At 39.0% G+C, this 27,698-nt stretch overlaps 1 protein-coding gene across 1 annotated transcript; it reads left to right on the top strand.

Moving 5' to 3' along the window:
* The first annotated feature begins 660 nt into the window (after positions 1-660).
* cspg4ba (chondroitin sulfate proteoglycan 4ba) lies at positions 661-27,698 on the top strand. Its single transcript, XM_085475990.1, has 10 exons — positions 661-921; positions 4,470-4,633; positions 8,335-11,904; positions 12,183-12,656; positions 13,146-13,322; positions 18,909-19,107; positions 20,316-20,447; positions 22,922-23,094; positions 23,511-23,694; positions 24,157-27,698. The coding sequence occupies exons 1-10, from the start codon at positions 831-833 to the stop codon at positions 26,199-26,201; spliced, it is 7,209 nt and encodes a 2,402-aa protein (XP_085332116.1). The 5' UTR covers positions 661-830; the 3' UTR covers positions 26,202-27,698.

Genomic DNA, 27,698 nt, shown 5'->3' with positions numbered 1-27,698 from the left:
GTTCTCTGGGATTCTTCTGTCAACCAAATATTATTATACATGGGGAAAAAAGTAATAACTGGCATTTAAACACACTATATTAGTACACCAGATTCCCTGACATATAACCAGGAGGTAAAACTGATCACCTCCTCCTGTCTGTAAACACGCACACAAGCACAAGTAAAACACCTGAAAACTGTCAACAGAAAACACTTGGCCATATTAAGCCAATTTTCTTTAGATATTAAAACAGTTGTGCCTTGAAACTTTTAGCCCTTTAAGGTGGCTTGGGCACAAATGTTTAAAACAAACAAACAAACTGATTCCAAGCGCTTTGCAAATGCTTTCCCCCTTTTGGCAATGGTCATTTAATTCTTTAGTTCTCTTATCAGCAGCATTTTCCCCAATAATTAGTTTAAATTAGGCTTTGGTTAAAATAGATTCCCAGATATTGGGTTAAACGTGACTGCATTTTAATAACGGCGAATGACTCTAATTCAGCTTCACTGTGTGCTCACCAAATGTCTGTTTACATTTTCAATCTTTGTTTCCACTTGCCGCCGTTTGCTTGAATAACCCTGCAGCGTTTACCCTCGCTCCTGGCTTTTATTTTGAAATTCCCCGTGCACGCACGCGCACGAGGCGGAGTTTGGCGAGGGTCAGTTGGAGCTTCAGTTCGGGATCTCCTGCTGACTGTCCGGGCAGTGCACACATTCTCTGACTGGTCGGACGACCAGCTTCTAGTCGCTTTATGTCGCGTTAGCGAAGCGCGAAGAAGTGAAAACCAGTCTGTAAATATGTGACTCCACTGCCGGCTAAACATTAGCGTTTCTACCGAGACGAGGAAGATGGACTCTGTTGGGAAAAACACCCAGAAGAAGAAGTTGTGGCTCTGTGGTCTGCTTTGGTGGTCGCTTCTTGTCCATTTGGCGTCAGGAGGTAACAACTGCAACTTCTCTGACTTTATCAAATGAAAACGACAGCGATACATTTATTTAATGATGCGTTCAGTGGCAGGGTGTTTTAATCTATCCCTTGTTAAATTTGAAGAGTTGTTTCGCTGTTTTTAGTTTGTAGTCTCTGGCTGTGATTAACAGTTTATAAATACCTCGTACTTGTGCGTGCAGTTCACCATATTTGTTGGCGGTGATAAACTACAGCACTAATGCTTATTATCACTTAACAATAGTTTGTTGACGGATTTCGGTACATAATATTGCGTTACTCTGCATCACAGGTCCTAAAATGTTGACCTGAGTTTAACAGGATTAAACACGATGTGATAGAGGGTAGGCTGCAGGGTCTTTTGGCTGCAGTGTCACGATTACTCCCAGCAACAATAGCAGCTCGTTTAGTCTTTAAACAGCACAACCCTGTGATTACTTTTATATGAACTCAGCTGAAAACATCAGTATACCTCTCATTTAAGTAACCCCCACCCATTCTTATAATCTGTTTCTGTATGGACGCCCACAGTAGTCTGATATGATCAGAGACAGCAGCAGAAATAGGACTGTGATGCTCACTGCAGTGAAAGAACTATCAGACTGTGACAGTAGCACACTCAATTAAATTCAAAGAAATGGACAGTTGTTGCTGCCTTAGGAGACCTAAAGGGAGGGAGATGTGATTTTCAGTTTAGCTGTACATTATTTGCATTCATGTGAGCATTCCTTAGCCCATTTGAATAATTTGATCCCAGACATGTGTCATCTAAATTCAGAGTTCATCCAGGCTTTGGCCTCAGGAATTATTTCAGAGTGACTCTCACTTACTATATCCTTCTTTGCACATGACTACTGTATAGATATTTGCCTTACTTCAGTGGATTTCTGGATGTTTTCTTTTTTTTTTTTTCATCTCTACTGTCTTTGCATTATGAAACAAGCAAGGGCAACAGAGAGTCCACAAAAAACCCAAACAGGCACTTCAGTCAAGTTGCATTTCTGATTTGTTGTATAAACTGAGCACACAGGCAGTGACAAGCACTGCTGTCGCCCCTAAAATTAACTGTTAGGTGTTCTCTGGCTTTGTTGTTGAAAAAGCAGTTTGTGAAATCTCTTAGAAAATGTCCTTAATGCACAGAAACTAACCCTGCTGAAATCTAGATTATAGAGCAACATTCAAAACATGGGAATTGTTTTCTGGTTAGTCTGCAGTGCTCTTTAATTAACATTCCCTCAAAAATTCAAACTTTTGGTCATGTCAGAATGCTTGTTTACTTTTTTTTGGGGGGGGGGGCATCATTCTTCATCTGATCCAGAATCCACTTCCTCACAAGCAAACTGGGAGATGCAGCGATGGGGAGGTTCTGACCCTTTTGTTTTAACCAAACATGACTTTCGGTCATATGACTTAAACGTCATCTTGATGACGCTAAAATACAATTGAGCATGCATGTCCATCCTTGTGAATTTAAGAGAAAAATGTTCGTGCATTCCTCTTGAACAGTTTTGGGAAGTGCTTATTCCTTGTTATGTACACAGAACCATGAAGATGAATGGCACGGGACAAATAAATAGAGATAAGTAAGGCTGGATGCCTTTGTGGATATCAGTTTTTGTTTACTTCCAGCTACATTTAACAGTTCCATCTAAACAGGGTTTCAAACTTAGGTTGGTTACTGGTCAGTTAATTTCATTTCAGCTTTGGAATTTGTTCGTGCTTTGGAATTTGTAGGTGTTTTGGATTTTGTATGTGTTTTGGAGTTTGCATGTGTTTTGGAGTTTTGTACGTGTTTTGGAGTTTGTACATGCTTTGGAATTTCTGCGTGCTTTGGAATTTGTAAGTGTTTTGGAGTTTGTACGTGCTATTTGGAACTTGTACGTGCTTTGTCTCTAGGGGCCACCGTAGTTCTGGCTTCACAATAGGGACAATCATTTTAGTTTCTTTTGAGCTATTAAATAATAAGTAAGTATATCGTGGTTGTTTGTTTTGGTTAAACGAAAAAGTGTTTTTTTAATTACTAGACATTATATTAACCAGATGATTTAGCTCATGGTTGACAAAATAGCATTAGTTGACACTTAAAGTCTGGACTTTTGTTTGCGGGGAGTAAATAAGAGTTGGCTGTTAACATGTGAAGCAAGCCAAAATTGTATAAATTTAGGTTAACAAAATAAGAATGTGTATGATTTTAAATATATCTATGTATAGAATTTCTAAATGAAGCAACAGCACGTATGGCCTAGATGTGTTAAAGCTCCATCTCAGTTATACAAACTAAGTTTTATTTTGTTTTCCTTTCTCTACTTGTTTATATTTTAAATTCATTCTCATTGATTATTGTATCTTAATGTGCCTCAAGGGCTTATTAACATGCTTAACTGATCGAATTGCTTAAAAAGAAAATATTGCACGGTCCACACAGAGTGGATCAGTTTAAGCAAACTGCACATTAGTGCATTAACCCTTTTAGGAGGCGGAGTAATGCATGAGCAGACATTAACTTTATCTAGCTTCCCCCACTGAGCACTTTTAGCTCATTAGCAGCAGGGGGGAGGGGGGGGGGGGAAATCAAATGTAGAATGGGCACATTTCTTCAGTTTGTTAACCATTCAATATGCTGGGGACTCTGGAGCTCATTAAAAACTGAACTGGTGGTGCCCGGGCATGGAGGCTCAGACAAAAACGCTTCAGAGCATGTTAGCCCAGATTACAGGGTGGTGTGAAATGGCAGGGAGGTGATGTAGAAGAAACAGCTGGGTCCGTCCGCCACGCTGTTTCTGGAACATGGGGCCACAGACAATGTGGGGACGTCAGAGCCTTTCATGTTCAGGTTGAAGGTTCCTGTCAGGGCAGGGCATGCCCGAACATGACGGACTTCCCGCAAGCCTCCTCCACATCCACTGCCTCAGTTGGTACACTGCTGTTATGGCATTAAAGTCAACATATGTAACTGCTATACATTTAAGAGAAACCATGAACAACTTTCTCCTACAGCTACTAACGAGAGATAAACCTGCAGTTCTGCAGGCTTGAGTTTAGTTTCGTCTTAAAGGTGGTTATTATTCTATAGGTAAAGCTTTAAAGCTACAATAATTGTATTCTTGTTGTAATTGAATGCATGGAGCCTTTTAAGTGTAACTAGCCCACCGCGAAGGCTAAACTCAGTAGATCCAGAGAATCTGACAAGTCTTTGAAATCAGGTGAGGTATAATTTGTGCGCAGCGTGTGGTGTAAAGCTCTGTGTGTGCCCTTCCCACTTATACACAGTCTGCTCACTTGTAAAGAACAGCTTTGATGATAATTATGCTGGCTTTTATATCTAAATGTCACATGTCGACTATATTGAGACCACAATGCTTGACTTGACTTGCTCTGTTTGTTGTAGTCACTGCTACTCTACTTCCTGTCCCAGTTCTCTCTTGTACTCGTCTCAGTTTAAATAATTGTGAGTTAGCCTGAAAAAAGACACCAAAATTGAGGACATGTACTCTTCCTCTAAGTCTCTAGGTTTTTTTTTCCAATCCCTTTTCCTCTCGCAGCTTCCTTCTATGGTGACGGCTTTGTACAGCTCAAGGCGAGACAGTCGTCCGACCGTAACGTGCTCCGCATTCGCTTCAGAACCTCGAGCACAAATGGCCTGCTGTTTCTCGCCGCTGGACAGACCCACTACTTTTTACTAGAGCTCCACACAGGTCGCCTGCAGGTGGGTACATCCATGGCTCCAGGACATGAGCATATGTGTTCAGGCATATAATTTCACACGTTCACGCACACACACACACACACACACACACACACACACACACACACACACACACACACACACACAGTATGCTATATGCACAACATCCAGTTTTTACTTTTTGTGTCTGACTACATGTATGTGCATTTTGGACAAACAAACATTCGTCACCATTAGCTGTGGCTCTGTCTCTGTTGACAGTGTCAGTCTCTGAACACGTTGACACAAGCTGACAAGCCTGTGTGGTGTGAGCTGAGTCTTAATGCCATACCAGTCACTTCTTGTCACAGTGAACACAACGAGATGATGAAAGATTTTTGAGATCATGGACAGATTAGTCACTCAAACCACATGATTGAGAGGCTGGATGACAGTGAAACACACGTCTGTTACAATTGTGGATGCTCATATTAAACATGGCCAAAGTAATGAGGCCAATATATGTGCAAGTAATCTCTGTGAGCCAAAAGTTCAGACTTCAGACTCCTTTAAATTCCCCATTTCAGACAGTTTTATTCCCTCTTCTTATAGCTCTTCATGATATACCCCCAAAAATCTACTTCCAACTGCTTCCATGTAACAAAGGACCAAAGGCACCAAAGCCCAATATGTAATAAATATGGATTATTTTAAACCATCAATCATGCAGACCTATAGTAGAGTCCAAGAATAAAACATGAAATATCACAAAATTGTTTGTCATTGCAACTATTGAATGAGTTAGTCATCCCATCTCTAAGTAGTGTATTGTTCTTTACCTGATGTTCTACAGTATAATAACTAATGTAATGTAATATAGAAGGTATGCACAGTTAAATGACCTAAACATTGTTGTTCAAATATTGTCATCAGTCTAATCTTAAACTTATATATCTACACTCCAGTAGCTTTTGTTCTGTTCAATCATGAGCTGTCCTCTTAAACTCAGCCTACAAAGCTCAGTCTGTTCAAAATCAAACGCTTTTATAAATAAATTTGTGTAAACTGTGAATGAAAGTCAAATGTATTCAAACATGTATCATACAGATTTTTTTTCACTGATCTGTTATTGTAATAATGATTATTTCACAAAGTTTATTGGTTCCTGTTTATCTGGGTTCTGAATTTCATACTAGAATGAGCCTTAATTAATGGAGTGGAAAACAATGAAATATCATGTTTCAGCAACAGTTTTATATTAAAAGGAAGCTGTATGTGGTTAAATATAGCATTCACTGCCACCTTTTGAGATTTATTTTGTATTTATCAAAATGTAGGTGTACAGTAGGTTTACACAGGAATTTAGTAATTAAAGATAAGCTTGTGCCACAAGCATTAAAGTCCTGTAACAGAAGCTTTGCATGGAGAATTTAAAGGTAAATCAAAATGTCCATTGAAGATAGCTTCTAAAGCATAGGTGTCAAACTCTGGCCCGCGGGCCAAATTTGGCCCGCAGTCTAATTACATTTGGCCCGCGAAGCCATACCAAATTACTATTAGAGCTGGCCTACTGGTATTATACAGCTAATATATATATTGTTTAGTATTAAACTTTGCTTGTTCCATATTCAGTTTTTCAGCTAAACTTGTTTGAGTCCATAAGAAAAGATTCATTCTTATATCTGGAGGAAGAATTTTTTTTCAATAAATATTAATGTTAGCCTGCGACTTTGTTTCATTTTGAATTTTGGCCCACTGTGTATTTGAGTTTGACACCCCTGTTCTAAAGCATCTTGTAAGCAGCCCTGCCAGGCTAAATCAGCACACAGAATGCACAGATATACTGCCAGAAGACTTTTTTGTAAGTAGACACATTCATAGGAAACATAGGAAGTCATCAGATATGCATTAGAGCTTTTCTGCTTCAGACTAGAGAAATCCCTGTGACTAAGCATCTATTTGTGTTAGACTTTCGCTGCTGGGAATGAATCACACTGACAACTGTGTTGCAGAGTTGTACCTTAGTAAGCACGAGGAGTGAACTCCGTGTTCATAAACTGGCACTGGTTACCATTTTAGGGTTTTGTTTTGTTTTATTTCTTCCGTCACAAAAGTTTTCCTCTGGCTTGGGGTCTCATTTCGTGTGAGTCAGGCATGAGCGTCGCTTCCCGGAAACCAGTCCATGAATAGTGGCGACTGAACAGCAAGCCTTGACAAGCACATCATCTAAATGGTGCATTAGTTTGAGAAGGTGATGTGATTCTCTGAGGACATAGCTGAAGGCAAAAAGATAATAGTGCTCTTCCTGCTTTAAACGACAGACAAAGCTCACTGTTATAATCACAGGTGACATCATGGAAAATAAGCAATTTAAATCTTGCTTCTCCTTCGGGGTTCTCTACTTTTGCTTGTACAATGAAAATATTTCAAGAATTATTATTTTACATGTGTACCACTGTATAAACAATTTTAGATTGTATTAAAATTATATTTTCTGTATGATCATACCAAATAACATGTACTTGAGCACAAAAGTGGTTTTGCATTACTGGATAAAAAATTAAGGAGTCACTAAAGTTATCAAAGTTCATCCATGAATGTCTGTTTAATTTATGTTAAACTACTGATGGTGTTCAATTTACCAAAGTATTCTGGATATCACTAAATATATCAAGATCCTTGTTTTAAGAACCAACAATGTTGGTTCTGTTCTGTCAATCTGTTGTTGGGTCATTAAAGTTAAGACTTTATATGCTGTAAGTGTTTGTGTCACAGTGATGTCAAACTGTGTTAAACTAAACAAACATAAAATAAAGTCCTTAGAGAAAAGTTGATAGGTCTTCACAGTCGCTGAAGTCCGTAGTGTCAACCTTCGGGGACCATAAACCAAATTTTCATGGCAGTGCATTCAGTATTTCCTGAGGTAATCGGTCTGGAGCCACATGCTGGACCTGCATACTACTACTAGCATTCCTAGCAATGAGTCATATTTAATGTGGGATATATTTTTTTTAAAGGGTATTGGAAAAAGTGAAAAGTTAGAAAAAGTATTTTATACCCATCCAACTTTTTTTTTTTGCATATTTGTCACACTTAGATGTTTGATGTCATCTAATATTAGATAAAGATAGCCTAAGAGTAAATGCATAATGCTGTCTTTAATTAATGGTTTTATTTAAAAAGCTATCCAAGCCATATGTGATAAAGTAATCGCCCCCTAAACCTAATAACTGGTTGTGCCACCCTTGCCAGCAAAAAGTACAATCAAGCATTTGCAGTAACTGGCAATGAGTCACATCATTCTGGGGGAATTTTTGCCCACTCTTCTTTGCCGAATTGTGTTAATTCAGCCACATTGAAGAGGGTTTTTTTTTTTAATTTAGTTTTGTTTTCTTTAGCTATTTCTGAGGTAATATGCTTCCAATCATTGTCCTGCTATATTATGCAATTATTTTTTAACATAGGCCCATGTAAGTTTGAATATTTTTTCCCCTTAAATTATCAAGATTTTCATTTAAAAACTGCATTCTATTTATCTAATAGAAAATACTGTTTGATCAGGAACATTAAAGTATAGCAAATATTTAAAAAAGAAATCAGGGTGGGAGCAAATACTTTTTTATTGTTATGTAATAATAAGCCTAAATTTACTTAATTTCCTCCTTAAGTTGCTCTGTGCATTTGCATAATATTTCGTAAAATGTCATATTTTGTAATCCAGTTGTTTTTGTTCTTTCTCCCAGCTGAAATTGGATCTTGGATCGGGGGAGCAGATGTTAGAATCAGACCGGGGAACCCATCTCAACGATCTGGCCTGGCACCATGTGGAAGTCCATCATGTGCAGCTCAACATCACTCTTACTGTTGACTCAAACTCTCACAGCAGTGTAAAGGTGCCAGGTCCCCATTACAGTCTCAACACAGATGGTCTCTATGTTGGAGGCTCAGGGGGCTTGGATAGACCTTACCTGCCCAGAGACCCAGTTTGCTTCCGAGGCTGCATGGATGATGTACTTTTCAATGAACGTGACTTGCTGTCATCACTGAGACCATATACCGGATACAAGAATGTTCATGAAGTGTCTTTAGGCTGCAGTCCCCAGTTCTTTGCCACTGAAGAGGACCCTATCAGTTTCTTCAGCTCGAGGGCTTACATTTCTCTTCCAACCTGGATTACTGAGCAGGAGGCTGCATTTGAGTGTGTTATGCACACTTCAGCTAAAGAGGGAATTATCCTGTACAATGCAGCCAGAGAGGAGAAGTTTGTGGCTCTGGAGATTCAGGACGGTTTGCTTGTGGCTGTTGTTGGAACAGGTGAAACCAAAACTGAGCTTCGTTCACTCACGCTCATCAATGACAGAAAATGGCATTCCATCAAGTTATATTTCAGTTCCAAAAGCCTTGAACTAACTATTGATGGAGAGATGGTGAAATCTGGCATTATCCCTCACCCAAAAGCGCTCCAGCTTAAAGGTTATCTTTTTGTTGGAGGCATCGATGATGGCACAAGATCTGAAGTCAAAAAGATGGGGCTTGTCTCTATATCTGGAAAGCGTGCCAGGGGAGGTTCCTTCAAAGGATGTCTAAAGAACATTGCAGTTAACAGAGTTAAGATGGGTCTCTCTAATGCTGTAGTCACCAAAGATATATCAGTTGGTTGTGAGCCAGAGAAAGAATCAGATCCACCAACTGCTTTGAATCCAACAAATACTCCAGGATCTCTTTTTCACTTGATAACACCAACACCATCGATTGATATGTCCACACTTGCATGGGGCTTGGACAGAAGGTATGGTTTCAATTTTGTGCAGCTTAAGAACCTTATAGTCCAAGAGGGTGGTCGAGCATCTCTTGAAGCCAAACACATCAAGGTTCTCTTGGACTTTAGAAAACTTGGCATTCGACAGTCTCAAATTATGTTTCGGATAGAGGAGCAACCACTTCGAGGTCAGATAAGGCTTGATGTCGATCAGGACCAAGAGGAGAATACTTTCAGCATGTTGGACCTTTGGCATGAGCGAGTAATGTACATCCACGGAGGCTCAGAGGAACCGGATGATTTCTTCATGTTTTCAATTTTTTCTAGTAGTCGAAAGCAAGTTCCTGATTATTTAAAGGGCACCAAACTGTACCGCTACAATATTTCAGTGACATCCACTAATGATGCACCTGAGTTGAGTCTACCTCAAGGAAATCTCTTTGTTCTGCTGGAGAACTCAAAGAAACGCCTCACCACTGATGTTTTGATGGCAACAGACATTGACAGCAATTACACAGACCTTTTCTTTTCTGTACTTGGGAACTTGAATGCTGATGCAGGATACTTGGAAGTTGAAAGCAACCCAGGCAAGGCAGTGACCTCATTTTCATATATAGACTTAGACGAACTGAGGGTATACTATGTTCACACAGGGGTTCGAAATTCAAGGATAGTTCTGAGAGTTAGTGATGGGGAAAAGGTCAGCAACACTGTAGTTTTACGAATTATGGCTGTAGCACTCGAGTATAAGATTGCTAACAACACAGGCCTTGATATCATTCAAGGAGAAACTGCTATTATTGGCTCAAAGCAGCTGGCTCTGCAAACAAATGCTGTGAACCAGGTTGTAGACATTCGATACGATGTCATTGAACCACCTCAGTATGGAGAACTCCAGAGACTTCACTCAAGTGGTGAATGGAGGCATACTGATTCATTTTCACAAAGGCTTTTAGAAAAGGAGCGCTTGAGATATGTTAGTACTTTCCAAGACATCCAGACATCTAATCCCACTGATTACTTCAAGTGTAAAGTTAATGTGGCTGCAAGGGAAACCACTGAAATCTTGTTCCCAATCACTGTGAAGTGGGTAAAGTACCACCTGGTGAGAAACACTATGATAGATTTGGATAAAGTGAGGAAAGTGACACTAAACTCAGAGTGTCTTTTTGCCACAACTGAAGGTGTGACTCTCTCAGAGGATGACCTATATTTTCGGGTTCTCACTACACCAAAGAAAGGGAAATTACTTCTCAACACCATAGTCTTAAAGAAGAACTCCACCTTTAGCCAAAGAGATGTAACAGATCTAAAAGTGCATTACGAGCTAGTTGACAGACCTTACCAAGATACAACTGACAGATTCAAATTTCATCTGGTTTCTAAACATGCTCAGTCACAGAACTATGATTTTCAGTTTTCTATTAAGGCTGATGTTAACAGCGTGTTTATTAGAAATGCAGGACTCTCACTTCAGGAGGGAGAAAGTAAGCTTATCACCAAAGATGAGCTCTTTGCAGAGACTCTGAGCACGAAGGATATGTTTTATACAGTTATAAACAGCCCAAAACATGGAAAGCTAGTCCGTATAAGTCAGTCAAATTCCAATGCTAGCTATGACAACATCTTAACCTTTAGTAATAAAGATATTTTAGAGGAACGTATAATATATGTCCATGATGACAGTGAAACGACTCAAGATGAATTCACTTTCATAGCCTCCACCACCCAAGGATTCAAACCTTTTATTGCAGAAGATGAACCTGGCTCCAAGGAAAGTGTTTTTAACATATCCATTCAGCTGCTAAATGACCAAAAACCAGTACGTGTAATTGATAAAGTTTTCCACGTAGTAAGGGATGGACAGAAGTTACTCACTACAGAAGATCTGCAATATCAAGATGCCGACTCTGACTTTGATGACGGTCAATTGGTTTACACTCGACGTGGTATCCCAATGGGAGACCTCGTGCTGGTAAATGACACCACTTATCGGCTGTTCCAGTTTCGACAGAAGGATTTGGAAGAAAAGCGGGTGCTGTTCATTCACAAAGGTGTGAGCTCTGGCAGATTTGTACTTTTTGTCTCCGATGGAAAACATTTTGTGTCAGGCCTTTTACACATCAGTGCACATGACCCTTTCTTGAAAGTCGACAATAACACCGGCCTGCTGGTCCAGAAAGGTCATTCAGTGGTCTTTTCCACCAGCAATTATAGTGTAATGTCAAATCTGGACATCCGAGATGACAAGGAGGTTATCTTCAAGTTAGACGATGGTCCAAAGCATGGAAGTCTTTACCGCAATGAAACAACCGTTGTGACATTCACACAAGCTGACTTAAAAGCAGGGCTGATCCGCTATCGGCACAATGACAGCAAATATCTGACAGACTATTTCAACATAACGGTGAAAGCTAAAAGTCTTCAGCTCACAAGCAGGGTCAATGTGAAGGTTTACCTGGAAAGTCATCAGAGACCTCCCATTGTACAGCATCATGATACTTTATTGGTGGAAGAGGGAAAACCAGCAAAGATTGATGAAACTAAACTAGAGGTGAGTATTTTCATTTAAAGAACTTTAATTTCTTTGAAGCATTCAATTAAAGTTTTTTTTTGATAAATGAGTGAAATAAGTACCGTAATCTGAATTGAAGGAAATATTACATCAACTGCTTGTATGCTGCTGAAAGGCTTAAAACAAATCTTTGACCAGTTTTTGTTTTTATGTTTTACTATTTTGCCAGTTTTTGTTGAGAATCACACGACAACTAAACCTCAGTGACACAAGAGACATTTCAAATTTAAGGACCAAATGTTTTCTGATTCTTGCAGGTCACCCACGAGGACAACCTGCCATCTGAGATTGTGTTCACCGTAAAGGTAGCCCCATCTTATGGCTTTCTCAGGCGTTTTGTTGAAGCGGAAGAGCGCTACATCGGAACCAAACAGTCCCCTGTCAACACATTTACCCAAAATGACATCAACAGCGGGAACATTCAGTATGTGCAGGTGGAGCCAAACAAAGTCAACGACACCTTCATCCTTGATGCCACCAACGGGGTCACTGATGTCACTAACATTAAAATGTTTGTAGACATCATCCCCCTGCTCATCCCACTTCAAGTCTCCAATATCACACTGAACGAAGGTGCGGCCAAAGCACTGACGCAGGATGTGCTCAGAGTCACCAATCGACACTTTTCGGGAATCAACTTCTTTTATAATTTGACTCAGCCCCCGCAGCATGGTCACATCGAGCACTCACGACATCCTGGTGTGGCCATAACCACTTTCACCAGGAGGCAGGTGAGATATTCTGACAAACTCTCTTACAGTTACCACAGAAAATAGCATTAGACTGGCAGTTGGGTGGGTATAAAACTGCTTTGATTTAGTGTCGCAGTGACATTTATTTTATTTTTTTTGTTTGGTTTTTTTTGTTTGCATCAAGTGTTTAGAATTTAGAGGATGCATCCATCAATTACTCATTAATTGACTGGACTAATTATTTTAAGTAACCTTCGTAACCTTCGATTTGGTTCTCATTAAATGCTTTAAAGAAAAATCTTTCCCACCCTATCCCAATAGGAATATCATCATTTTCCTAGTTTTTTTTTTTTAATCTTGTCATTATGCCCTTAAGTATTTTCTGAGAGGTTTCACATTATTATCATGTGGAAATTATATGCAAGAGAAGAGATTGTGACCTAAGCATCATAAGGTAGTTTTATGCACTGCTGTGTTTTGGAAGACCCTTTGCTATGACAGTCTATCCTTTCTGTGATCATTATTCAGGTGGAGCATGAGTTCATTTACTACGTCCACGACAGCAGTGAAACCTTAGCTGACAATTTCACTTTGGTGGCCAATGATACGAGCTTGAGGAAGCAGAGTGCAGCTCAGATGGTGCACATCCAGGTTATACCCGCCAACGACGAGCCTCCTGTTATTATAACCAACAGGGTCCTCAGGGTGAGTCTGCTCTATATTTAAACTTCAGACACTTTTTTTTTTACTAGGAGGTCTGGCACTAGAGCGTACTGTCATGTGGGCAGTGTTACAAGTTGCCATGGCTGGCTGGCAGGGTGGATGGGGGAAACTATGTTTGCTATGTGGAAGAGGGTCCATAGGGGTTTGCAGCATAGAATAGCAACTTAAATCAAGCATAAAAAGAACTTGCAGGAAAGTCTGGTATGATGTTCAGAAGTTAAATTTTCAAACAACTCTAACCAGTATTGAGATATATCACAATGACTTGAACAATGAGCTGCTATTTTTGGGGGATCTGGAGTGGCTGGAAATGATTTCTTAGGCTTATTATAAAAACTTTTAATTAAGTCAAGGATTATTTCCGAGCATTACAGAGACAGTAGATCCAATGGTGAAAATAAATTTCCATAAATAAAATCTGTTCAACAATATTCAAGTGTTGAGTGTTTAAAAATGGTAAACATTGTGACCACGCTGCCTCATTTTGGTCCACTTTTGCTCTACTTCACCTTTATTTTTGTCCTTTTCTTACCAAAGGAAAATGTTCTGGTTATTTAATATATGTTTAGTATACTGTATGTGAAAAGCAATCCCTACTCAGATATGTTATACATATCTATACTTATAAATTAAACAAGTTGTCTTTTGTGTATATTTGCTGAGCAGTGCTGTCTTGTGCTACTCTGTAATACAAATACAACTCTGGCTGGAGTTGGAGGAGATCCAGCTGTAAGGAGAGTTTGAAGTATAGGTCTTTGTAGTCTGTGCCCCAAATGCCTCAAATTCCTCTGGGATCCTGCAGACACAGAGAGGAGCAACTTCTAACATTTACTGTGCTAAAGAGTAGCTGGCAAGTTTTACATTTTGGTGATGTTGACTGACAAACTGATCTGCATGTGTGCTCTGTTAAATTTAAATCAAATGAGCCATTTTTTCTTTTCTTTTTTCTTTTTTAAATATGTGTTAAGTTGGAGGTCAAGGCTTTTAAGTCTAGGGAGCTGATTCATCAGTGGCCACAAGGTGGCCCTGTCTTACCTCTAATCATTGGTCTTAAAAATGCCCTGCACATGATTTTAAGAGAGTGAACTTTTTTCTTGCAATCATGTGTGTATATGCATTTGAATTATTTTAGAAAAAACACTTTTTATGCAAATATTACATTCTCTGTTTCAGTTTTTTAAAAAGACTTGCTATATTTCTTTTTGCAAGCTGGAATTATCAGTACACGTTACCTGCCCTTGGAAATACTCCAGTATTTCCAGAGAGAGAGAGATGGTGGCTGAGTGGTTAGGGCACATATCACATGGTAAATGTGTACCCGATGTGACATTAGCTGCTGGCTGTTTGCTACAGGTCATAGCCCCTACTCCTTTTGCCACATTTCAACTCTTTATTTACAGAAATAAAGACCAACAATTGTTTCTTGAAAATATCTTGTGTAACTGAAACCAGTATTGTTCATGGCGATGCTGCACTGAGTTGTGAGGACTCTTTCTCATAGTGCAGCGTTCCACCTTTTGAACTTGCCAAGAGAATAAAGGCTAAGACAGACACATGATTAAATAAAAGAAGACATCTTATTAAAAACATGTTAAAAAGAAGCATCAAGCAGTTTAGGTTTTGCACTAATGACTCAAATAAATTTGTCTAATCTGTCATCTCTATTACTAAAGCTGTAGCCTGATAAGCAGCAGCATGAGGTCTATCATATCTCATGTGTGCTGTTCATCAGTCCTGCTGTGACTTCCTGTTAAATAGGGGATTATTGGAGGTGGAGTCATTTCACACCAGAAGAACGCACACTCACTTAAGATGTTCTGCTGCAGGGCTGATGTGGAGTGTGTGTTGTCCCATTCCAGAGGCTTCTATTTGATTGGTATACATTATGATCCATTTAAATAATGTAACAATTTAAAGTATAAGGCCAGCTCATTGCTAATTATCATTTGAGCTTTTCAGGTCCATTCACCAGTGTTTAGTGTTTTATTTAAGTTCAGATCCAACTTGACATATTTAGTTCTATATTTTTAAAGTAAGGAATGCATTTTTTTTTCTTTTTGTTTTTCTTTCTTTTTTTGTTTCACTCTTGTTCAAAATTCTCTCTTCTGCAAACTGTGATAATTGTTCACTTTGCCCACCTTTCACCAAGCACAAACCTGCCAATAAACAAGAGTCTGCTCGGTAAGTGTGTGAAAACAACAGTGATCACACCTTCAACACAAAAAAGCACATGATGAAACTTAATTCTGTAAAACATACAAAAAATATTTTTTAACAGGAAGTGTTTACTTGTTCTCTTTTTAGAATGTTATATCTGTTGATTAAGTAGAAACCTAACTTTTTTTTCTTTCTTTCTTTTTTTTTTTTTTTAACTCATTTAGAAATGCTGTGATCATGTAGTTTGTGTGATTTGAAAAAAACAATTTATAGAAACTCAAGTTTGGAAGAGTGTGCATCACGTGTAGCATTTTTAGCATCTCAGCTGAACAGACAGTAGTGCAAGGTGAAGTGATGTCTTCACGGTAAGTTGTTTACTGATTAATAATTACGTGGTAAATAATGAATCCACTACTATCCACTGCCCCTAAAATTAATGTTTTTACTTTCTGGCTCAGCTTTGGTTGTTTGGTTCTCAGCATTCATACCAAAAGCTAAAAGTATGAATCTTGGTCCGTATAGAGTTATGTAGATACTCGCTGACAGTTTTCTAGTACTAGTAGTAATTTTCACATTTGATGCGATAGGAGCTTTGTGTCATGGTGCGTTATCCTGCTGGAAGCAGTCATGAGAAAATGGGTACACTGTAGCTATTAAGAGATGGACATGTGGTGTTTAAATGATGCTCATTTGTACCTAACGAGTCCAAAGTGTGCTAAGAAAATATCCCCATTACCATTACAGCATCATCACCTACCATACTTGTTGGTACAAGTCAGAATGGATTCATTCTTTAATGACACCAAATTCTGGCCCTGTTATCTAAACGTTGCTGCAGAAATCAAGACTCATCACTCCAATCTTCTGACATCAACATGGGCTTTCCACCCAGAGAACTGTTGCTCACTGAATATTTTCTTTCTTAATGACCATTCTCTGAGAAAATCCCAGTGTTCAACAGTTTTTGAAATACACATTTAGAGTCGCTTAAATCAGGTTTTCTTGACCATGTATAAACCTAAATGCAGAGTTGTTGCCGTATGATAAGTTGATTAAATATTTATGTTAGGGAGAAGTTGAGGAGGTGTCCCAACAAAGTGGGCAGTGAGTTTGTCAGCACTGCTATTTACTGATTCTGTTGTTAATATACAGTTTAGCTATAATCTGTTTTCTTTTTGAAACTGTTGTATTGGATGATTTTTGACATTTTGTTTGGCCTATTTTTGTGCTCTGTCATTAAAGATTCAGCTCTGTAAACAAACAAGTTCAACACAATTGCCCAATAGCTCCATGGCACCCCAGTGTGTTGAGCTAAAGTAGATGGTTGGACACAAACACTGCTATGGAGATCTGGCATTTTAGGGTTGATGCTAGATATTATAGAACTGCAGTCCCCAATCTTTTTTGCGCCACAGACCAGTTTAATGTCAGACAATGTTTTCACGGATTGGCCTTTAAGTCGTCGCAGATAAATACAACAAAATAAAATGATACAGCCAAGACAAAAACTGTGTTATTTTGTAAATATAATAATAAATGCGAATTCACTGTGTAATTGTGTAACTTTATTAGCGGCATCCTCCTGAAATGCGCCAACAACATTTCAGAGTAGCATCCTCCTCTCTACCCCTTAATGTTCTCTGGTCGGTATGGTAACGCATAAATATTTCTTTCAAAATAAGACACACAACTACAACACGGGAAAAGACCCAGGGAAACCAAGTTAACGATAAACACCCGAGCCTCAACTCTCGCAGCCCGGTACTGGTCTGTGGCCCGGGGGTTGAGGACTGCTGGTATAGAACAAAGCACCAACCTCTGACAAATTTCTGAGCTTGCAAGCTATCCTGAAACTTTGGATAAGCAAGCTTACTTACAAGGGACTAGTTTTTCCACCATTACCAAAAGATACAGGCTGTGCACCCTGAACACACCTACCCAGATGTATCAGCCACTGCTGGTTATTAGACTGAGGGTGGCCAGTGGGAAAATAATAAAAAAAACACCCAACCCTAGTTTGTATCAGCGGAATGTTTAAACCTTTTACTTATAGGTAATCTATACGGACTTTTACAGTCGTGAATGTTTAGGGAATAACAAGATAACATTTAATTTCATAAAATCATCGTTTTATGATTTTCTTTTTGTAGCATTTGACACAAGACTAAATAAAAATAAAATTTATTTTTGTCCTAGGAAGTACACACAACACAATTATCATCTTTAATATTGCTGGCATTGATCTTCTCATCACAGAAGACAGGTTTGTGCCAATATAAAAAGCACAGATGTTAATAGAATTAATGATGGCTGTATTCCTTTGAGCTGCTTCAGTTTCAGGGATCTGTTATTGCTGCTGCTGGTGACCTGACATGTTATAAAAGCAGAGGTGTTGTTAATATCATATGTGACACGTGTTCTTTGACAGCTCAAAATGGTTTGTGCAGTTCATCGCATTTTACAGGCCATACATTCACATCATTCTGATCACAACATTGCATTAATTACTGTGGAATGACAACCTGTCCTAACAACAATTGCTTGTTATGCAATCGTTCTTCTGGACTGGACTGTAGAAGCTCATCTTTTGTTGTCAAGTGTCTGCACGGTTCAGTAGTTTCGTGTTCTGTGTGTGAATGAGATCCTCTGTTTCTTCGTGTTAGCCTTGAGCTTTTGAATTTACATGGAAGCAATACTTCACTGTACCAAACCAACACTCTGCAGAACACCTAACTGTGTATAAAGTTTACATGGCTATATTTAGTCTTGAAATGTCCTTGGTTTGAGTGACAGTTTTCCTGAGGTTTTTATTGTATTACCACCTATATTTGCCTGAGTTAGAACATTTTTTGTAGCAGTCCTTCTGTGGATGTTATGTTGCACAGAAGCAAGACAAAAGAAAGAAGAAGAAAGCCTGTGAAATAGCCTTATAGCTGGATTCGCACTCAAAGCATCTTTGTCAGTTGCATTAGCTAATGAATGACAGGAACACATGAGCTAATTCTGTGGTCTTTTATGTGCCTGGCTTTTATTTCATTTGTATGCTATTATATTTTTGCAGAAAGTAGGTGTAGCTTAGCTGTGGTGCAGATACTTTTAATTCATAAAATGGCACATAATTTTGCTCTACCTTACAGACTTTGTACTGCATACTTCTTCTACACTGCCTAGATTAAATGGGAAAAGATTGGCATTTACAAATGTAAATAAGCTTTATTTTAGCAAGTTTTGTGCCCCAGTTTCATGATCAGATGTGGCAGCTTTTTATTCCAAATACCACAATAAATGTCAAACTTGGGTTTAGCTGTCATGCACTGTGAGCCTCTGCATTATGAGCCCTGTCAAACAAAATCTTGTAGATTCCTTGAGGTCAGATGGTCTCTGCTCTGTCCTTGTCTGCCCCCTGTCCAGGTGTGGGTGTCCTCAGTGACAGAAATCACTTTGGATGATCTGAGTGTGCAGGACCAAGACACACCACCAGAGGAGCTCCACTTCATGGTGACTCCACCCAGCAATGGACACCTGGCCCTGAAGAGCGCCCCGATGAAGGCAGTGCTCAACTTCACCCAGGCCCACATAGACCAGGGGCAGCTGGTGTTTGTTCACAAAGGTAAATGTATTTTCCATGCTATATCAGAGAGAGGACTACTGAATTTAATATTTTAATTTGAATTATTTAAATATTTAACTAGAAATAGCAAACTTTGTCCAGCCAATTTCATATTAAAATAATTTTGATAAATGCTAACTACCAAACAGGAATGTAATTAATAATTATTCAGCCAGATTACCATCATAATATTATTCAGTATGTAATTTTTTATAGTCTGCTGCCCAAATTAATTTGTATAGTCTTTAATCAGGTTCTATTTCATCAGTTAAAAGGAACATTTTGTATTAAAATTGTGTTTTTAAACACAAACTCACACACAAATATAAAGGTCATACACTAAGAATGAGTGAACACAATATTTAGCTCATAGGCAATACAAGCTCAAGGTCTAAACAAGTACAGTTTCAGGTCCTTCATGTTCTAGAAGTAACTCAACCCAGAGTCGATACTCTAAACTGGAAATTTCCAAACAAAAGCTAATGTTCTGTGATGGACACTGGAGTAGTTTCTGTTGCTATAGGGTATTCAGCAGATATACTGTGATATATTATATTCTTTTCATTCTCTTGCATGGTTTAAATGAAATAATTCCAAATATTTTTAAATCTTTTATTTTTGCCATTCCTTTTTGTACCCACTAGAAGGTGCTGTTAGCAATTGCTACAGTTTGATGTTCTCTCCAGTTTCTCTGTGAATTAGAGTAATCTGTAGGAACGGTGTGCAACCTTCTTTCTTATCCATTGGCTTGATTGCATAAATGAGACCGGCCAAGTGGGCTGAAAGTCAGATTGGAGGTGATAATACTTGATAGTCTGGAACTGCTGTGACGTAGTGAATAACTTTTGTCAACATTTAATGGTGACTCAGATCAGGGTTCTGCTTACTGTTTTGATTTTTATCTACCTTTTTCTTTGTTTTGTGCCACCATGAAAGCTTGTCATAACAGCGTGCAAGACTAAAAGAAAGTGTTCTTTTTACATGCGTGTACCCACACGTACATTATAATATTTATGTTCTATACTCAGAGGTTACTTAGACGTTTGGAATTGTTACATTTTCTTGAGCTCTTTTATATGTCTGTGCCAAGAATAAAGTAAAAACTTGTACATACAAAACTAAATCAAGGCTGTTTTTTCTTGAGTAAAGGAAATGCCACTTATCCTTTGATCTGTTAATATTAGTGTTTTGTTTAATGATGTTTCCAGGTGCTATGTCAGGAGGATTCAACTTCCAGGCCAATGATGGTGTGAACTTCACTCCCAGACAAATCTTCAGTATTACTGCTAAAGCCCTAGCTCTCAGTTTGGAGAAGAGTCAACCACTAAAGGTCTTTCCAGGTAAACCTGTTCTTTGAGAAGCTTGTGATTATTAAAGTCTAAAACTGGCTATATATTTTTAATACTGTTAAAAAAAAACAACTATTTGTTTATTTTTTAATATTTGTCCTCTTCCCTCTTCCTTGGTGCTCAGCTCTCAGACAAAGGGTATGAAATATCTGACTTTAAGATGTCCTAAAACTTACGAACAGTGCAATTCTAAAAGAAAAGCAGACCCAGATTTGTACATCAGTGCTGTGTTATTTTTGAGAATAATGGAGCTCAGTGGAACAGTGAACCAGTATGTGGTCTCACTGCATACTTCCACCAAGCAAGAAAAGTCCCTTCACTCTTTACACGAAGCAACGCCCTTGATCCAGAAGCAAATCTGGATTGAGGTTATTTTGATATTTTCTTGAACTGAGCTGTTGTCTTATGTAACTTTGATGTGTTTTACAAAAATATTAAATTCTATTAAATGTTATGCTAAATGTTGAATTTTACCCTCCTTGCATCAGTAAGGAATTCTTCCAGAAATCCTTGGATCTGGATCTAGGTTTAGATCAAATCCATCCATAAGTTTCTGGGTCATCCTCCTAACAAACAAACCAAAACCAGCTGTATCACCTCCTTGACAGAAGTAATGAGCTTCATCTGGCCGTGGTTAAAACCAAATAGCTTTTTTTTCACATGATTTGTTGACAGCAAGAAACAAAAAGACTTGAGTCTAAACTACTAACTATGCTTCCCATTGTTTTATTTTCCCTTCTAATAATATGAGGTTTTTTAAAAGTATTTGTGTCATGATCAAGTGTACAGCTGCTTCCTGAAAAGAACTGAAACGGCATATTTTTATTCGCCTCAGTCATCAACTCATACAAGTTTTCTGTGGTACTAGTAAGAACCATGAGCACAGTATTGGTTTCCTCTTTTTATTTTAGGATTTTTTTGGGGGTGGGGAATTTTTTTTTCTATGAAACATTAACTGTTTCTGACACCATCAGTCTCTACTTAACTGTATTTTGCATCAAAATTTGCTTGTATGCTCAGCCTGACCGCTACCAAACACCACTGAATTCCTTTAGTTAAATAATTCAGCACATCTACAACAGCTGCAGCAAGCACTTTTATCCCCGAATACCAGACCAGTGAATCAGCTTTTGCCATGTCCTAATGTTTTGATATTTTTTACTGTTAATATTTTGGAGATAAAAATAGGCCAGCTGGGTGTTAACTGTGTCTGCAAACATGTTTAGTTTTCTGAGATTTTCAGTAGTCTGTCAGTGGTGGAGATTTTCAGTGTGAATTAGAAGGAACGGATATGGTGAGGATAGAATACAGCCAACTGGCACGCTCTGCTGAGCTTCCCAGCCACAGGGTGAGTGGGTACTTGAAAAGCTGTGCCACTGTCTGCCTGAGACAGCCCTGTTTGTGCTTCGTGCCAGGCAAGCCGGAGAGAGAGAGAGTGAGATATAGAAAGGGCGGGATGGGAGCTTTAACTGACAATGAAGGGTTTTGATGGGGTGAGGGGTGACATGAAACACTTTCACAGTGTGGAGGGAAGATAGATTTATTTATTTTTCCTCTTTCCTCACAGACACCTTAAATGTCTTGGTGCTTTCTGGGAAACTGTGCAAACACTTCTTGCTAAATGGTTGCAAATGCTGAATTTAGAAACCACATTTACCTGAAAGCATTCTTACGGATAGTCGTAGTGTCAGTAAAGACATTTACACTTTTATTTTAGTACACAAAGCTAATTATCTAATTGGCCGATACAGTTACTTAATGGTGGGAATACTGGATATTATTAGAAGCTTGTTTTTTGTCGTTAAAAGATAAGAAACTTGTTGCTCTCTCTTCTTCCAGGCAGGAAATTTCCCATGATAGATATGGATGGTGGGAGCACTGCTTAAAAAAAGTGATGAATGGGTTACACTGTGCTTTCACCCCTCTGTCTCTCTATCTTTGATTTCCATCATTCATCACCAGACTTTTAGGATCCCAACAATATTCACAGTGACAGGAGGACTGTGGAAATCTATGTAATCCATCTTAAGAAGAAAGAATTCCTTAGAAGTCACCTATTACTCTCAGTGGACACTTCTTTTTACATTTTCCCCGAGCGGAAGATTTACGTCTGCAAGGAGCCGATCTACTTTTAAATTCTTGTTTGGATTTTATGTAACACCCGCACTGCAGTTGGATGTGCTGTAAAAATGTCTCTGATGTCTGCAGTGCTGCTTTAATTTGACACATCAAAGGAATCTCATCGGTCTATTCCAGACCTTGTTTTGCATAATTTGGAGTCAAAAAGATGTGGAACGCATTCAAAGGGGAAAACTTACAAAATGTAGAAAAAAAGGTTTTAACTGCGTGGTTTCAGCTAACTTGATACTCAATTCAATAAAACAATCTTTTTGTTGACGGATGCTGAAGCAGGCCACTTTATCAGTAAAGCTACTATTCTTATTTAATTTCTCATTTCTGTACAGGCTCTTCGAGACCAATCACAAATGAGTATTTACAAGCAGTGACCAATGACATGAGCAACACCTCAAACCGTGTAATAACATTCAGTGTGACACGGCATCCTAAACTGGGGCGTCTGGTGATGAGGCAGCCTAATAATTCAACAGCAGACATCTCCACTTTCACACAAGATATGGTAAGTGTGAGGAGCCAGAGGTCATGCCCATACTTATCACCCTTATGTGCTATATAATATGAAACAGAGAAAGACTAAACAATAGGCTTTCTCCGCTGATGTGGAACACTGCCAGATTTCCTCTGTATGAATAAAACATGTAATGCTTTTATGTAATCAATTATTACTGGTGGATTATTATGTGACACAGACACAGTTGTGATGGTTGTCCTATATTTACCGCTGAGCAGAGCAGATTTAAAGTAATGAATAAATATTATGCAGACTGCAGAAACATCTTTAAGAATGAGGCCGCTGCACAGATTACACAGTTGATTATGTTCATTTTGAGGATGGCTGATTTCAGTAACTTCATAGATGTACATTTCTTTTGTAACTTGGCTTGCCTGACTCTTTGGAGTGTGTGTGTACCACAGGTGGACAGGAAAGAGGTTTTTTACATTCAAACTCCTGTTGAGTCAGTTGGCTGGGAAGCCATGGACTCGATGACCTTCTCTGTAGCATCACCACCTGCTTCAGTGGACAGTCTGACCTTCAGATTTGACATCTCATATGAGAATACTGGACCCGAACACAACACAATCCTGCTTGCAAACACAGGTATGAATATGACTCTACAGCTGTGTTAGCAGCTCTGGTCAGACACGCTGCTGCTTTGAGGTAAAAAAAAAAAAATTAACTTCATCATGTGAGCATCCTTACAATATGTGTGTTCTGAACCGGTGTAAAATTCAGATGAAATTGGGAGACGGCACAGATAACAGAGTTTAAGAGAACCAACATTTGTTTAATTAAATGAAAGTGGGAGGAGAAAAAGTCAGTGCCTAAGTGTTTAAAAGAAAGAAAAGTAAACCAGAAAAACACCCAGACAAGCCACATGCTTGCCTGCTGGGGAGAAGCAAGAGAATATTAGCTACCAAGCCCTCCTTTTTTAAAACAATTAGTCAAGTGGCAGGTGTGCTTTCTCCTAGGACCCACCTCTCAAACTCTTAAAACTGTAGATGATGGCACTAACATTAGCACATTGTTGGGACTGACTAATTGAAGTTTGCTTGGTGACAGGTGCTGAGGTGACAGAAGGGGAGAGTGTCATCATTGACGAGTCCAAGCTCGATGCCACTAACCTGATGTCCAAGCTGCCTACACCTCAGCGTAGCTCCTATGAGGTGTGGTTTCAGGTAACATCTCTGCCTCAACATGGTGTCATCGTGGTTGGTGAGAGAAACCTAACCAAGGAGAAACCTAATTTCTCACAATTCATTATTAAAAAATATGGTATCACCTATAAACACGACAACTCGGAGACAACTCAGGATTCTTTTATATTCAGCGCTTGGCTTAATCCTAAGGGAAAAACTGCGCAACGCCCTGAAGATGACAGTGATGTTGTTGTGGAGCATTTTAATATTACAGTCATCCCTGTGAATGACCAGCCACCTTTGCTAAAAACCAAAGCTCCAAGTCTGAAGGTGGTACAAGGAGATACAATAGCCCTTGGGCCAGAAAATCTCAAAATTGAAGACTTGGACAATCCTCCTGATGATATTAAGTTCTCCGTGATAAGCAAGCCAAGCAATGGTTACTTGGCTCTCAAAGGAAGTTTGAATGAGTCAATAGTGGCCTTTACCCAAGCTCAAATCAATAACAGAAGTGTCTGTTTCGTCCATGATGGAAGTTCTGTCTCTGGAGCGTTCTACTTCAGTGTTACAGATGGCTATCATAAACCAATATACAAACTCTTTAACCTAGAAGTGTCAGAAATTACCATCACTCTTGTCAAAAATACTGGATTAGAACTCCAGCAAGGTAGGACTTTAGTATCTCTGACCGAGGACAACGTTGCTGCTGAGACCAATGGGAAAAATGTCACAGTTTACTACCAGATTACAAGGCCTCTGAGATTTGGCAAACTTTTGAGAGACAACCGAGAGGTTACGCTGTTTGACCAGGAAGATCTCCAGACAGGAAGGTTGTCCTACCATATGATCTCCCTTTCTTCTGTCGAAGACAGCTTTGAGTTCACTGCTTTCACTTCAGAGGCAAATCTGACTGACCAAGTGCTTAACATAACTGTGAAACCTTTACTCCAGACTGGTAAAGGTTTAAGGATTCCCAATGGGATTACGGTCAAATTCAATGTAAACTTTCTCAATGCATCTGAACTGGCTAATATAAGTGACAGTGACCCCGTCTTTGAAGTATTATCCCATCCTAGGTATGGGAAAGTGGTTCGACCAAAATTAAAAATGACCATAAAAGCTATCCCAGTGGAGTCCTTCACCTTTCAAGAGATCATGCAGGCGAAGGTAGCCCTAGAGCTGAATGCTAACATGACTGGAGTTGAAGAGCTAAACGATTCAGTAGTATTTGTTCTGAAAGCTGATAGCGTCCAACCTGCTAAAGGGGAATTACATTTTACAGTTGTGCCATATGATCCAGCATTTTTTCCACCCACAAAGAGTCCTGTTTCAGCTACATCATCTGTGCCTCAGGCATCAATCAAGACTGCTTTTCCAGTCCTGTCTACAGTTTTCCTCTCCACCCAACAACCAAGCATAAACCAGCAAAAGTTCAGAGGTCGCAACCGCTGGGGAAACTCCAACAGAACTAGCGTTTTTGGTACAACTCTGGGCAAACCATCTCAAACAGAGGAGTTTCTCTTCAAAAACACACCAGTTCGTGTCGAGTCCTACCCTCAAAAAACGTCTAATCCACTCCTGATTATCTTACCACTGCTTGCTCTGCTGCTGCTGCTTGTAATCATCTTTGTGGTGCTGGTTGTCTTTCTTCGACACCACAGGCAAAGAAAGCAGAGCACTGCTACAGCACAGGAGCAAACATCCACCGGTCTTCCAAACAGTTCATCTTACCAAGGCCAAACCCAAAGGAGCCCAGCAGTTCCCACTGTGACTGTCACTCCTCTAAACCATAACTGCCCAGGCAGCCCAGTGCTTGATCGGTTATTGACACCAAACCAGGGCACAACTTATAACGCAATAGATTCAAACATGGTTGTAAGTTCATGGAGTAATGGCTCCCCTGTTACATCATGTCAAATGATTAGAACCGCTACTCCCACTTTGCAGAAGAATCAATACTGGGTATGATCTTTTATAGCAGAAGTTGTCACTATTCAGGTTTTAGAGTTACATGACCACTGACGGTGTGACAATAACTTGTTCACCATTTTGGATGTATGACGCAATATGATGAAATGAATAAGGCCCTAGTCACACAGGCTGCAAAGGAAAAATATTTGTTCCCTAGCTGGTTGTCGAATGGTTGCTGGCTGTTACCTTGAATCCAATAGCTACAGTCCCAGTCACACGGGCCTAGAGACCAGTCAGCAACCATCTTGGGTTGGCAGAAGGAGAATAATTTAGCAAGGAAAATTTCAAGAGTTTTTGTAAAGAGCTAAACAAGAGTTAAAACATGCCCTTAAATGCTGTCCCAACAAGGTGATAACAATATTCTGTGTCTGCTGGATGTGAAACGTCCTTTGCGATATATTTATCAGAAGCAGGACAGCTCATTAACTCATTGTCCATCACCACAACCACTGCTGCACATTCAGTTAGTGGGACAGAATCTGTTCACTAGAGCATTTACAAAGTGGTAATTGTAGAGAATTATAAACAATGTTTGTGCCTCATGTATATGTAACCAACAATGTCCTCATGCATGTTGCAGTTTCTCCCATTAAGAGTTATGAACAGCAGAGTGGAAGATGATTCTAATAACTGTGAATTACTAAGACTGACACTGGCATTTCAACTGATTGTGCAGATTTTGTGTAGATATTATAGTTTAGAAATGTTGTAAACTCAGGAAGTTTGTCATTCACCTTTATTGAGGGTTACATGTGTTGTTGATAACTGAGGTCCATTTAAAATTATGGGACATAACATAAAGGAAAATCTGCCCGAAATGTTTCCCAGCATGGCTTTGTACCACTCTCTTCATAGACCCGATCAAGTCATTGATAACACATTTGGTTAAATGATGTAATTTTATTTTACTCTTTCCAGTATTTTTATATTTAAAGAAGTGCATACAAAAAAATCAAGGTAGAAATCTTTTAAATTATACAACTCTACTCTTACTCTTCACATCTTTACCTCAGTTATTAAATATAAAACACAAGGATTATTCTATAATTTATTAATAGGCTCATTGATCTACAACTCACCTGAGGTGTAGCATGTTTGCTTTTTATTGAGGAGTGATTTTTGTGTACAAAACGTCACTGTACTACAGCTGCTGACAGGGCTTTCCTAGAAAAAGAGCAGATTTTCTGTGACTGAAATGAGTCCTTGAACGATATATAATTATTATTTATCACTGATAAACCAGTTCTAACTTATGTGGTCAAATTATTGAATACGTCTGGTGTACACTGTAATGTAACTGCTGTAAATGAATGGTACTGCTCTGGGGGATGAGACTGCGGTCAGATAAAATTACCATTGGCATGAAATTATTTTATACTGAAGAGAATTGTCCTTTTATTTTATGCTAGTCTCGACTCAGTTGTGTAACTTGCCATGTAACAGAAGTGTCATATTTATTTATACCATATTTTAAATAAACCTAATGTTTGTAAA

The sequence above is a fragment of the Copadichromis virginalis genome, linkage group LG12, assembly GCF_057382275.1.
Source record: "Copadichromis virginalis isolate Kocher_CV1m ecotype Utaka linkage group LG12, C_Virginalis_male_GT1.1, whole genome shotgun sequence".
Taxonomy (NCBI): domain Eukaryota; kingdom Metazoa; phylum Chordata; class Actinopteri; order Cichliformes; family Cichlidae; genus Copadichromis; species Copadichromis virginalis.
Note: the sequence above shows the minus strand (reverse complement) of the source record. Positions and strands in the feature narration are given on the sequence as shown.